We start from the raw sequence: 14344 nt of genomic DNA, 5'->3' as shown, positions 1-14344 counted from the left end.
GGGTTCTGTAGAAACCTGGATCACACAGAAACTACATAGTGCATAGCAGATTTATGAGCAAGCCATTAAGTCATCACATGTACCAAAGAACTAACTCACTATATAACTGTTATCCTTTCTAACCATTTCTACTTTCACCTGAGATTCCAGATCCATATGAGCTGGAGAACATACTTTACTATCAATATTGCCAGTCTGTTCTTTCATTTGTCTTACTTATTTTCCACTGCACTGATCAGAGTGGATTTTAGCCAGCTACATGCAATTCTTGGCTGGCATTTGAGAAATAACTCAGCTGATGGTTAGTGAAGGTAGATTTTCTTTAAGCCTTAATTGCTAATATTTTAAATTATCTAAAACAACATTTGTTGATGCTGAAGTATTTAAAATGGCAAATCAAAAGTATATATAGGGTATAATATATAATGTACAGAAGAGAAAAACTTAGGGCCCTATTCCTATCCTATCCATGAATAAGCACTACTTGAGTGAGGATTTTCAATTTGTCCCTGGTTTGCAGTTTTCCATCAACAAACTATTCCTACATAGTGCAATATGTTTAATTCATTCCTAGGTAACATTCTGCTGCCAGGAACACAGCCCCGCAGAACTACCAAAAACAAGTTATCCTGGCTAAGTCATTTTACTAACTACAGCAAATTTTAATTGCTAGATAGGAAAGGTGTTTCTTATAAAAAACATATTTATAAATAAAACTTCAGTACAGCTCTTTGAACTGTGAACGGATACTTTCAGTGTCAATCTAGCTCCCATTTAAATCAATGGCAACACTTCCATTGACTTCACTAGGAGCATGAGTGGTCGCTATGGCTAATATTTTCAAAAGTGTGCTTTGATTTTGGGAAACATCTTGTGTGTCAAAGTTGGTCATCCAAAATTTGAGGCAAGCAAAAATTAGAGTTGGGTTTTTTTTAAACGTTGCCCTTGGTACTTGTATGGTGATATTTGTCCTTTAAAGAATGTGTAAATGCACTTCAGATTGTGGGGACTTTTGCAAGATTTTAGATATTTTTTTTAATGTGTAGGGTAAAAAAACCCTCCAAAACAAGAACAGTCACTAGAAAATGTTTTCCTAGCTGCAAAGTAGAGAATATTAGATCTAAACTACAGTGTGTGCTGTTTACTTTCAAACTTAACATGAAAAGAAAGTCCCGTCTAGCTGGGATCCTGCCAGAAGCCTACTCTTGTTTAGCAATATAGGAAAAGTAGGATGGTTGGGACCCCCTGACACCTATTTGCAGCACTTATATTGAGAACCTCTGTCATACGAGCTATCCCAGAGGCGCTAAGCCAATCCCTCCCAGACATGGCATAAGGTCTATATTAGGGACCTGGCCAGACAGCTACAAACTCCAGCTATCCCCAGGTGTGGAAAAGCCCATTTGAGGCACTTGCAGTGCTGCACAGGTTAAAGCAGCCCTTAGGTGTAATTCCACTTTTATCTCTCATTCCCTATACACCTGCACTGAGTGAGAGCTGCTCCTTGCAACTGAGGATCTAAACAAAACTAGTTTATTACAGTGTAAAAGAACAATATCAAGTACAATAAACTTTTACTGAATCTTTAAACTCACCCTGCCATTTACAATGTAATATTAGTGATTGAAAGTATTTTTCTCTAACAACTTTGTCATTTGTATTTGGCAGACACGGGTTATTTTTATCTGTTTAAAACTGTTAACAGATCTAGTTCAACAACAACTTATGTAAATCCTTATCACATCAACACATCTTTACTTGTGCCTTGGCATCATTCATGACAGGGCATGTTTTAGCCACACTAGAGCAGAGTCTGGTTTTAATGTCATTCAGAAGCAGCACATTCTGTTATTATTATGATTTTTTTGAAGATGTGGTGGTATTCTTTCTTTTCACTACATATTTAGGACATGATTTTCCTCACTGGCATTGGGACAAATCAGCAGTTACTCCGTTGAAGTCAATGGAATTACACTGATATGAAACCAATGTAAATAAGAGGAAAATCAGGCAATCTGACTCCGGAAATCAAAACATTTCAGTTACCATTGTTTTGCTGAAAAGTCAAAATTTTCCAGCGGGGAGAAAAATAATTCCAACAAACTCTACACCTAGTAGATAGTTATGATTTCAGTGCCCAAGACTTTGCTTCTAGAAAAATCCTATTAAAAGATTAAACAAATTCAGAATAAATTGTTAAACAAATTTTGCATTCATACACTTGGGGCAACTTGAATTCGGAGGGCTCATTCATACACACATCCAATTGCCCAAATAGAGGAGTTAACAGGTGAGTTGGCCAACCTGCTTTAGAGCTTGTGTTCTTTTTTAAAAAAGTGAATGTACTGAAAGGGGCTGGACAGAACAACAGAGACTGAGGGTATGTCTACACCCAGCCGCTAGTTCGGCGGCTGGGAATCGAAGTTCTGGGTTCGACTTATCGTGTCTTGTCTGGACACGATAAGTCGAACCAGGAAGTGATCGCCGTCGACTGCGGTACTCCAGCTATAAGAGGGGAGTACCGCGGCGTCGACTGGGGAGCCTGCCTGCCGCGTGTGGACCGAGGTAAGTTCGAACTAAGGTACTTCGAACTTCAGCTACGTTATTCACGTAGCTGAAGTTGCGTACCTTAGTTCGAATTGGGGGGTAAGTGTAGACCAGGCCTGAAGTTTTCTATACATAAAACAGATACAGCAGGAGCAGCAGCAGTGCAAGCCTCCCTACACTGCCCCCTGGCTCATATGACTCAATCCTGACGTGGAGTGATCACTGCTAAGGGTGAGAGGGTGGCTTAATGCCCATGCCTATTCCATCCCTCATTTCTCCTAAAACTTTCAACAAAGGTCCACTAGAAACTGAATGGGGACCACTGGCTAGTTTTACACAGGCCATGACACAGTTTTCAGCATTATCTGAGCTGGATTACACCCAATATGTGACGCATTATTAAGGGCTCTGTAACTCACCACCGACTACCTCAGTCAACCAGTCTTAACAGTTGAAAATGCTATTATTTGGACCTGGTGTTGATGGAACCATTTTGTGAGTATGGAATACTGATTTTAAAAAATAGCTTTTCTGCAGTAACAACCACACCACCTTTTGCATTCATCAATCAACATATGCACCTCTTAGATGTGCTGGGATATTGAGATGTGTTAAGTGTTACACAGTGTTTGTGTGAGTGTATATAGACAGTCTCTTGTGCATCAACTAATAACACAAACTACCATCCCTGGCCATAGGCTCATGAACCACGAATAGCAATAAATGCTGCCTTACAATTTTTAGAACCACAGTGCTACAGCTCACTTTTAAAGTGGGGGCAGTGGCTTTGAACGACATATATAACATGGCTGTGTTTTGGGGAAGGTACAGCCCTTTGCTGAGGCACAATGGTTATACTTGAGGTTGTTCAAAAGCTGATGCTCCCAAATTTCTTCACATTGGGAAAGAGTTTTTACCTGGCCTCAGAGTTTGTTTAAGTCAAAGCAAATGCGATATGCCAGGTTTCCAAGGTGTGGCAGGCAGATACAGTGCAGAGGTTTCATGTGTTTTCCTGCAGTTAGGCACACAGACCTTGCAATACATAATAGGTGACTCACTACTCTGTCCATTCTGTTCATGTCTAGCAGACAGAGCACAGGACACGAAGTAAAAATAGTCTTTATTACTATGTCAAGTGTCGGCCATTTAATGTACAAAAGAACTTAAAGCAGACACTTCCCTATGAGCTGTGAAAGAATGAGATCCAGGCATATCCATATTTCAGTTATGTAGCAGAGAGATCTTGCTAAATATTGCGCAATCATAGGGAAAATCTTTGTATTCTACATAACTATATTTGTGTGAGTTAATTATATGATACTACATCAATAATATGCTTGAACAGACAAGTGCCAGATCATCATTTCACAAATCTAACTCCTAGATAATTCTATGATCATCTTTGAGGAGTGGCTAGTATCAAATAGCGTTACAGCCTAAATTCTAGGAATGCAAGGAGTAAGCTATGGATAGTCTTTCTCCTTTTTTTCCAACCTACGTCCCATACTAAATCTCTCTAATCTGTCAAATGAGTAAAAAGTCCTTTTCTCAAAGAAATCTGTGTCAACAAGATTGACTCTAACTTTAAAATATTGGTAACTAATCGATTATTCCTATAATTGCAAATAGGGCTCTCCCAAAATAAGACACACATTGAGTGTTGAGCATCCTCAACTTCCATTGACTTCAGTAAGAACGGAGGTGGCTCAGCACCATAAAGGATTGAGCTCGAAATGCTGGGAAACTCTCAATGTACTTGCAGGAAATTCTCTCCTGTAGATTTTCCTAAGCTTCACAATAAGCTTAAAAGTTTAGTAAATCCTCTGTCGGATTAGGTATTTCCCTAGTCATGTGGAAGCTATATAGCTATTACTACATTCTGTGGCAATGAGGGAGTCAATTATATCTGACACAGTTACTGTCAATATGCCAAATTCAAGCTTTTAGTATTAATATATAAATATATATAATCAGGCCTTTTAAACCCTAAGTACTTGATCAATCCCCTGTTGTTATTCCATATTCCTGCCTGCAGTTGACTGGAACTGCTTGTACTTAGATTCAATAACAACTGGTCTGGATAGGGACTTTCACAGTCAAAGGTCATTGAATATGGAATGCCCTCCTGGAGGAGGCTTGCCAGGATTAGGGTGACCAGACAGCAAATGTGAAAAATCGGGACGGGGATGGGGAGTAATAGGAGCCTATATAAGAAAAAGACCCAAAAATTGGGACTGTCCCTATAAAATCGGGACATCTGGCCACCCTAGCCAGGAGGCTTTGTTGACTGCCTTTATGGAACACTGCAAGTCCCATTTTTTTTGGCTGTCTCATTCTTGGGTGTCCCCCCCGTGCATGTTTTTTGTTTCTTCAGTCTGCTCTCCCTTTCACATGTGGCATCCCTTCAGATGCTGTGGCGCTTGCCTGCTGGCTTCCATGTTTGCCCTTGTGCCAGAGTTGTTTGATATTGGCTGGCTGCATACTTGGGTAGATTGGCTATTCTTTAAGATAAGATTTATATTGTGTTTTTTCTATATTGGGTAGATATCTTGCTATTCTTATATTATCAATTAACCGATTGATTAAACAAACAAACAAACAAACAAACAAGGTATGCTGGTGGGGAAATGGAAGAGAAATTTAATTGTTAGTAACAATTCAATGTTAAAATGAACTGGCAAAACAATGACTGGCGCTGTTTTCTAAACAAATTCAGCATGGTATCTTCTAAAATAGTGACAACCAGGATGGGGTACCCTGTCATCTAAAGGAAAAAACAAGGAGTGAGGGCAAACAAATCAAATACTCATAGCCCCCACTCTCCTGAATGAATGCACACACACTTCTCCCTTTCTTTGAAATAATCGCGTGCAGTCACCCAACCAGCAATGTTTTCTACTCACTAGACCAATGGTTCTCAAGCTTATTTGATTGCGCCCCCCTGCTCCCCTTCTTTGTGTCTGTAGTAGTTTATACCGCCCCCGCTCCCGCCCCCGCCACACGGCCGCCTGAAGGCAGAGTGGAGAGCAGTGGCTGCTGGCTGGGTGCCCAGCTCCAAAGGCAGAGCAGCTTCTCACCCCTCACCCCACACCCCAGAATACATTCCGTGCCTCCCAGGGGGGCGCGTCTCCCAGTTTGAGAACCTCTGCATTAGATGGTGTCTAACTTTGACGAGGGTGCCTCAGGTACACAGAAGACATTTTAAACAATTTGTAACTTAATGTTCAGGAATGAGTTATATTTTAGTACAGAAAATTGTTGTGGTGTGACTCCTTTACGTCAGTATGTGTCTCTTTGCCTCATTCACATTTCAGCACTGCTGAGCTTTACTCAAGCCTACATTCGGAAATAAGTCATGTTTTAAAATATATTAGCTAACATGTTCCAACTAACATGATTTTAGACAGGATTTTGCACCCTGTGTAGCAAGTCTCATTTCAAAATGTGGTAGCTGTTTATGGTTAACTTAATCCTGAACTTCCGCCCACAGCATGTTTTACAACACAACTGATTTTCTTAGTCTAGACATGGCATCAGCCTTCTTACTGTCCTAAAAATGCAACAGACACACTCCTGGAAGGGTTAACTTACAAGTTTCCTAAGTTCACATAAAAAACATCATTTTTATGTCTTTTAGCACAATGAGGTTTTTGATACTTTTACTTACGCAGAGACAGATAAATAGCTGGGTACCTGAATGGAAAAGGTGATCCTCCTATAATATCTTCACTTCAGGGCCTCATCAATTCTGTTAGGAACTGAACCAATTCCCACTGAAGTTAATGGAAGTCTTTCCATTGACTTCAATGTAAGTTAGATTGGGGTAACATTTTCAAAAGCACCCAAGCCTAATGCCTTGTCTATTCGGGAAAGTTTACCAGTTATACAGATATAGTAATACTGGTAAAACAATAACAACACATGGACATTCTTATTACAGTATGAGTGGCTTTTTTGATTTAGTTTAAACCCCTTCCCAGGAGATATAAGCTAAATCAAAAGAGATATTCTTATACTGGAAGAGTGCCTAAGTCACTTTTGAAAATTTTACCCAAGATTCTTTTTCATTATTATTTATTTTATTTAGATTTACAGATTCACTGAAATGGCACACTTATACCTCACTGTTTTTTTTAAAACAATGAATCAAATATACAAATATAAATTAATTGTATATACTTCTACAATCCCCCTGCAACATATCAACAACAGCCAACAATAACTCAGCAGCAAAAACATATTTAATATCTCCTACCAAAGTCTTCCCTTAGTCCTCAAATCTATGAAAATTAAGCTTTCAAATTATGAAACTATTATGAAAGAGATGTGAATTAGCTCCCTGGCACCCGCACATCACCAAATAACACTACTACCAAGATGACTGACCACAATCTATTAACTCAGAATCATAGAACCATAGAAGTTAGAGATGGAAAAGATCATTAAATCATTTAACTCATCTCCCTTCCAATACAAAATTGTTTCCTATGCTATATTTTCTTGATATGGATGGAATATATTTAATACATTAACTCATTCCAGTCATCATTCCTAACCCTCTTTATTACTCTCAATGTGAAGTGTAAGAAACTCCGTTTAAAAAAACAACAATCAATGATTGCACTAATAAATTAATATATATACTGTATATATATAGTGTTGTATAGTGTTTTCAGCATGTAGGCTTCCATGCCACTGAACAAAACTATAAAATGCTCCCGCGGAGAGAATAAGGCAAGAGGAAAAAATGTATAACTGGAATTGATATTGGAAATTAGGTTGATAATTGTTAAAAAGGGCAGTGTCAAGATTTACATGTTTTCCTCAAATGTATTGTTGTTTCTTCAGAAATCATTTCAAGCTTAGGTCCCACTCCTTCAACTTTCTCTGTGTGAACTGATCTCTCTCTATGCCATTATGGGACTGCATTGACTTGAACAGAGTTCAGTGGAGTCAGAGAACCACCACATGGAGGAGCTTGTAGGAACAGGACCAGAGATGCTGATCCTGCAAAAGGAGCCACAGACTTACTCTCGTGCAGAAGGATTAATTTCATATAATTTAATTTATTTATTTAACAACTGATGGAATTAATAATTAGGGCTGTCAAGCAATTAAAAAAAGTAATCGCAATTAATCACACGATTAATCGCATTGTTAAACGATAATAGAATACTATTTATTTAAATATTTTTGGGCGTTTTCTACATTTTCAAATATATTGATTTCAGTTACAACACAGAATACAAAGTGTACAGTGCTCACTTTATTTTTGATTACAAATATTTGCACTGTAAAAAACAAAAGAAATAGTATTTTTCAATTCACCTAATACAAGTACTGCAGTGCAATCTCTTTATCGTGAAAGTTGAACTTACAAATGTAGAATTATGTACAAAAAAACCCTGCATTCAAAAATAAAACAATGTAAAACTTTAGAGCCTACAGGTCTAATCAGTCCTACTTCTTGTTCAGCCAATTGCTCAGACAAACAAGTTTGTTTACATTTGGAGAAGATAATGCTGCGTGCTTCTTGTTTACAATGTTACCTGAAAGTGAGAACAGGCATTTGCATGGCACTGTTGTAGCTAGTGTCGCAAGATATTTACATGCTAGATGCACTAAACCTTCATATGTCCCTTCATGCTTCAACCACCATTCCAGGGGACATGCGTCCATGCTGATGATGGGTTCTGCTTCATAACCATCCAAAGCAGTGTAGACCGACGCATGAGAAGACTGAGAGGGGACATGATAGCAGTTTTCAGGTATCTAAAGGGGTGTCATAAGGAGGAGGGAGAAAACTTGTTCACCTTAGCCTCTAAGGATAGAACAAGAAGCAATGGGCTTAAACTGCAGCAAGGGAGGTCTAGGTTGGACATTAGGAAAAAGATCCTAACTGTCAGGGTGGTTAAACACTGGAATAAATTGCCTAGGGAGGTTGTGGAATCTCCATCTCTGGAGATATTTAAGAGTAGGCTAGATAAATGTCTATCAGGGATGGTCTAGACAGTATTTGGTCCTGCCATGCGGGCAGGGGACTGGACTCGATGACCTCTCGAGGTCCCTTCCAGTCCTAGAATCTATGAATCTATGTTCATTTTCATCATCATGAGTCAGATGCCATCAGCAGAAGGTTGATTTTCTTTTTTGGTGGTTTGGGTTCTGTAATTTCTGCATCAGATTGTTGCTCTTTTAAGACTTCTGAAAGCATGCTCCACACCTCATCCCTCATCCCTCTCAGATTCTTAAATCTTGGGTTGACTGCTGTAGCTAACTTTAGAAATTGGTATCTTCTTTGCATTTTGTCAAATTTGCAGTGAAAGTGTTCTTAAAACAAACAACATGTGCTGGGTCATCATCCGAGACTGCTATAATATGAAATATATGGCAGAATATGGGTGTAAAACGGAGCAGGAGACATAAAATTCTCCCCCAAGGAGTTCAGTCACAAATTTAATTAATGCATTATTTTTTTAACAAGCGTCATCAGTATGGAAGCATGTCCTCTGGAACGATGGCTGAAGCATGAAGAGGCATATGAATCTTTAGCGCACCTGGCACATAAATATCTTGTGACGCCAGCTAGAACAGTGCTATTTGAATGCCTGTTCTCACTTTCAGGTGACATTGTAATTAAGAAGTGGGCAGCATTATCTCCTGTAAATGTAAACAAACTTATTTCTCTTAGTGATTGGCTGAACAAGAAGTAGGACTGAGTGGACTTGCAGGCTCTAAAGTTTTACATTGTTTTGTTTTTGAGTGCAGTTATGTAACAAAAAAAAACCCCTACATTTTTAATTTTCACTTTCATGATAAAGAGATCGCACTACAGTACTTGTATGAGGTGAATTGAAAAATATTATTTCTTTTATCATTTTTACAGTGCAATTATGTGTAATAAAAATAATATAAAGTGAGCCCTGTACACTTTGTATTCTGTGTTGTAATTGAAATAGATATATTTTGAAAACGTAGAAAAACATCCAAAATATTTAATAAATTTCAGTTGGTATTCTATTGTTTAACAGTGCGATTAATCGCGATTAATTCTTTTAATCACGATTAATTTTTTTTGAGTTAATCACGAGTTAACTATGATTAATCGACAGCCCTATTAATAATGCAATACCAGTAATGTTCAATAGAATTGTTTCAAACGATAAATAGCTGGAATTATAAAATCATCACTTACCAAGCTGTCTATCAATTAAATACCTGCTACAAAAAGACACTAGCTCAAGAAAAATTAATCTGCTAGAGATTTTATCAGAGATTTGATAATTTGTATATGTTATGTTTGTTACTAACAACACCCTGAAAATGTGAATCTCCTTTTACAAAATAACTTTCATAGCAAAATTGCTTTTCTCCATTTACACAAATTGTTAATCTGTAGTATGTGAAAATGAGGCAGCTGATAGTGACATTCTAATTCCTGTGCCTGATTGTAGTTGCATCAGTTGCACTGCTTTGGAAGTCTAGCATATATGCATCATTTTTCTCCCGATCCCTTGAATCAGGTCTCTTTTCAGAGCTATAAATGTTAACTTGTAAGTGTCTCTGTTCCTGCCTAATGCACCAGCCAGCTATTTCTCTCTCATCCCCTAACCTAAACACCTCTACCTGCTCCCTAACCTACTTTATAATTATAGATGGACCAAACCCCCCTGAACAGAAGTTCAGATCTGAATTTCATGGATAGGACTTACCTCTGTTTATTTCTAGACTCCTGCTCCCAGCCCATCTTATGTACAGTACAGTACACCAATATGTCCTCTTACTTTCCAGAAAATGTTTACATCTCCTTTTTCTGATTTAATCCTTGCCTTCCCTATCCTAAGAGTATCTCCTACTCCCCCAGAACATCTAGAATGTCCCCTCTGCCCCTGCTACTGACCCAAATATCATGGCTTGTCTACATGTTGGGACAATGCACTCTATGGGCATGTGATTTCTAAAGCACACTAAAGTGTTGCGCATTAATTAGTCAGTGTAGTCTCTGCTGGTGCATTTTAACAATACTAGTGAACTAGGGCAGGGGTTCTCAACCTTTTTCTTTCTGAGTCCCCCCCCCCCAACATGCTATAAAAACGCCACAGCCCATCTGTGTCACAATAATTGGTTTTCTGCATATAAAAGTCAGGGTTGGCATTAGGGGGTAGCAAGCCGGGCAATTGCCTGGGTCCCCACGCCACACAGGGGTCCCCACAAAATTACATTGCTCAGGTTTCAGCTTCAGCTCCGGGTGGTGGGGCTCAGGACCCTGGGCTTCAGCCCCATGCAGGGGGGCTTCAGCTTTCTACCCTGGGCCCCAGCAAGTCTAATGCTGGCCCTGCTTGGCAGCCCCCTTGAAATCTGCTCGTGGCCCCCCAGGAGTCCCCGGACCCCTGGTTGAGAACCACTGGACTAGGGAACTTTTAGTATACACCACCAAGGTCTATGGACCAATTAATGCACAACTCTTTAGTGTGCTTTAGAAATCACAGAGCACATTACCCCACTATGTAGACAAGCCCTTAGACTCAATGCCCTGGTTTACCTACTATTGCTCATCCCCTGTTAGCTGTAAAATTCCTCTTGGTATCTGTTCTCTACTTGCTTTACCTGTAAAGGGTTAAAAAGTCCCACAAGTTAAAAAAAAGTGGGCATCTGACCAAAAGAGCCAATGGGAAGGCTAGAACTTTTAAAAATTAGGAAAGGGGTGTGTGTGTGTGTGTGTGTGTGTGTGTGTGTGTGAGATCGATCCCCAAGTGTTCCTTCCTGGTCCCTAAGTTTTTTTGGCATTTGGGTGATGGCAGCAAGTACCAAGCCAATGTCAGAGAAAAGCTGTAATCTTGGGAGTTTAATACAAGCCTGGAGTGGCGAGTATTAATTTTTAGAATCCTTGCGGGCCCCCACCTTCTGTACTCAAAGTGACAGTGGGGATTCAGCCTTGACAGCCTTGCAAATAAAATATTTTAAGGGAACTCACCAGTCCATTTTTCCTTTAGAACAGATCATCTGCAAACTCTCTGATGAATTTCTAGGGTGGGGAGCAGAAAGGAAAAGATGCTGTATCTCATGGGAAAGATGCAAGTAATAATTAATAATACATGACACTATGTCTTGGGAGGAAAGAAAAGAAAAAGAGGCTGAAGAGAAGGAAGAGGTAGAAACTCCTTCTTACAGAAAGCAGTCTCTCTTGTCAGCCACAAACAAGAAATATTGATGACCAAAAGGCCAGTTAATTCTTGGAATTGGCAGAAATTATAGGGAAGCATGACTCACCTGACCTAGGACAGGAAATTAGAAAGAGAAATGTATAAATGAGACAAACTGCAGCTGCCACAATCCCCGTGGTATTAAAAATGTTACCAAATTGTATCATTTTTTCTAATATTTACCAGAGAACCCTCATCCTTGTCAACATTGGGTTTGAAATTTATACTGATCTTTTCCTGCTATCTTTTCTTCTTTTCTTCCTTCATCAGTTCCCCTTTGGAAGTGTACAGAGAGTTCTAATTCTCTTCCCCATCATTTCAGCCAGCATATACAGTCAACTCTGAGCCTGTCCCATGCCAGCAATAGGAAAGCCTTTAAATGTCTGGATGGGGAGCAAAATCTGCCTGGACTTTGGTGCTGTTTGGCACAGGTCAGCCAGCCCTAAACCTTTCTGCTTATGCTTTCTATTTCTTTGCATTTTCTATCATTGATGCAAACATATATTCTAGGAACCTTAGGACTCAGGGTTAGCCTCATCTGCTTAACATATAACACTTTAGGCCAGAGGTGACTAAAGTGCAGCCATGAGGCAAATGAAGCCTGTGGTGTTCTGTAATGTGCCCCATTGCTGCACTCATCTTTGAATATGGAAGTGTGGGTAAGGGTTAAAATAAGGGAGAGTGCAAAGGGGGCACAGCAAATAAGTCTTTGCTAAAGACAGCAGAAGAGCTCCCCACACAGTCCTTCTAAGGGAATGCCTTTCCTCAAATCCTTTCCCTCTCCATTGCCTCCATAAAGCAACCCCTTGCACCTGGTGATGTGAGGCACTGACTTCACCAGGCAAAAGGACAAACAAAAGTGTAGCTGCCACATGATACCTTCCCATCCCCCACTTACTCCTTTTCCCAGTACAACTGAGAGAAAATGGTGCATTTGCTCAGAGCTCTTCCTGAGGCTCCTTTTCCAGGGGACCCCATTTCCCATTATCACGAGAGAGTGAAGAAGACAGCTCAGCAGGAGCTCACATGCACCTTGCTCTTGTCAGCACTCCATACACCAATGCAAAAATCTCACCCCTCGTTGGAGACACCTAGCAATATTTTGTTAATTCTCCTTCCTTCACTAACTTATCTGAACCACTGGGTGAGATTGATACAAACGAAGGCGCTTTGGATCATGTTAAAAAGAAAAGTTCACTTCTACAGCACTCATAAACTGGCAGTTCATGAAAAATAAGGATGATAATCCTTTAAATGATTCTTTCCTCTGGGTCTCCCAGCACATCCTGTCTTTTAGGGCTCAAACTTGCGAAGGCTTATACATGTGCTTAACTTTTGGCACTGAAGTCAGGGTGTGTAAAGTTAAGCAGGAGTTAACAGTCTGGGGCTGGGCTTGGCTTGATTTTTCGCTCTTGTACAGCTCCACACACATTGACAGTGGTAAGTGCATTGCAGGGTGGGAGCTGTGATGGCTTGCTACTCTTAACCTTTAAAGACAGGGTGTGGTCAATGGATATCATAGGCCCTAATATAATATGCTCCATTTCGATGCAAAGGGCCACTGCTTGGAGTGGGATGGAGTTTGCACATTTAAGCGCTCCTCGGCTGTCTGCAGCCAGCCTCTCTTCTCAGGAGGGGTCTGTAGTGCGGCTGTCGCTCCCTCACACTAAACGCGGCCCTGCAGGAGCTTCAGGCAAGCTGCCAATGAGGGACTGGGCTGGGCAAAGCCTGGGCAGCCTCAGCCGTGTTCCCCCGCCCCCCCAATTCCCATTGAACGAGCTGGGGAGCTTGCCAGGCCCTGTAAAGGAGGCTGGCACCGAGCCCCCGCCCCTCACACTCTGCTCCGAGACCAAGCAGGCACCTGGTCCCTCCCACACCGCACTCAGCCCCCGCTTTCTCCGGCTTCCTGCAGCCAATAGCAACGGAGGCGGCCGCGGAGGAGGCTGCTGCGAGCCCCAGGGGCGCGGCGCAGAGCCGAGCAGAGCAGCGCCGGTGGCCCGAGGCTTCACAGCTCCGCGCGCATCTCGCCGGCTCGCCAGGGCGCAGGCAGGGCTGCTAGGGAGGCGGCGGCGGCGGCGGACACAGGTCAGGGAGCGCTTCTGTGCGGGGAGAGAGCGTGAGTCTCCCGGGGCACTGGCAATGGAGAGCGGTGGGGGCAGGCACGGGAGCCGGGGGAGGGGCGCGGAGGGCAGCGATGGGGACCCAGCCCCAGCGGCAGGGCGAGGCGTCGCAGCGAGCAAGCTGCCGGGCTCTCCTCCGGCCCGCTCAGCGTTTGTCTTTCTTCCTTCCCAGGCGGCCTCTGCGGCTGGGCTTCGGCGACCGCCCAGGGCTGAGGATGCTCCTGCTCCTGCCCTTGTTGCTGGGGGCCGCTTGCGCAGCTCCGGCGGCGGATGGAGGTGCCGAGCTGCCGCCCGGGGAGCCGGAGCCGGAGCCGAGCTTCCCTCGGGAGGAGGCCAGTCTGAACGAAATGTTCCGCGAGGTGGAGGAGCTGATGGAGGACACGCAGCACAAGCTGCGGAACGCAGTCAAGGAGGTGAGAGTGACACCCCCGCCCCCCTAGATCCAGGGCCGGCTCCAGCATTTCTGCCGCCCCA

General features: G+C 41.9%; 1 protein-coding gene across 1 annotated transcript in view; it reads left to right on the top strand.

Annotated features, from left to right (window-relative positions):
• The first annotated feature begins 14085 nt into the window (after nucleotides 1–14085).
• DKK3 (dickkopf WNT signaling pathway inhibitor 3) overlaps nucleotides 14086–14344 on the top strand; it is a 54941-nt gene continuing 54682 nt past the window's right edge. Inside the window, exon 1 of the mRNA XM_029911519.1 lies at nucleotides 14086–14283. Within this exon, the coding sequence (XP_029767379.1) occupies nucleotides 14086–14283 (198 nt within the window). The remainder of the gene's footprint in view (nucleotides 14284–14344) is intronic.

This window comes from Terrapene carolina, unplaced genomic scaffold (genome assembly GCF_002925995.2).
Source record: "Terrapene carolina triunguis isolate 2854851 unplaced genomic scaffold, T_m_triunguis-2.0 Scaffold96, whole genome shotgun sequence".
Classification (NCBI taxonomy): domain Eukaryota; kingdom Metazoa; phylum Chordata; order Testudines; family Emydidae; genus Terrapene; species Terrapene triunguis.
Note: the sequence above shows the minus strand (reverse complement) of the source record. Positions and strands in the feature narration are given on the sequence as shown.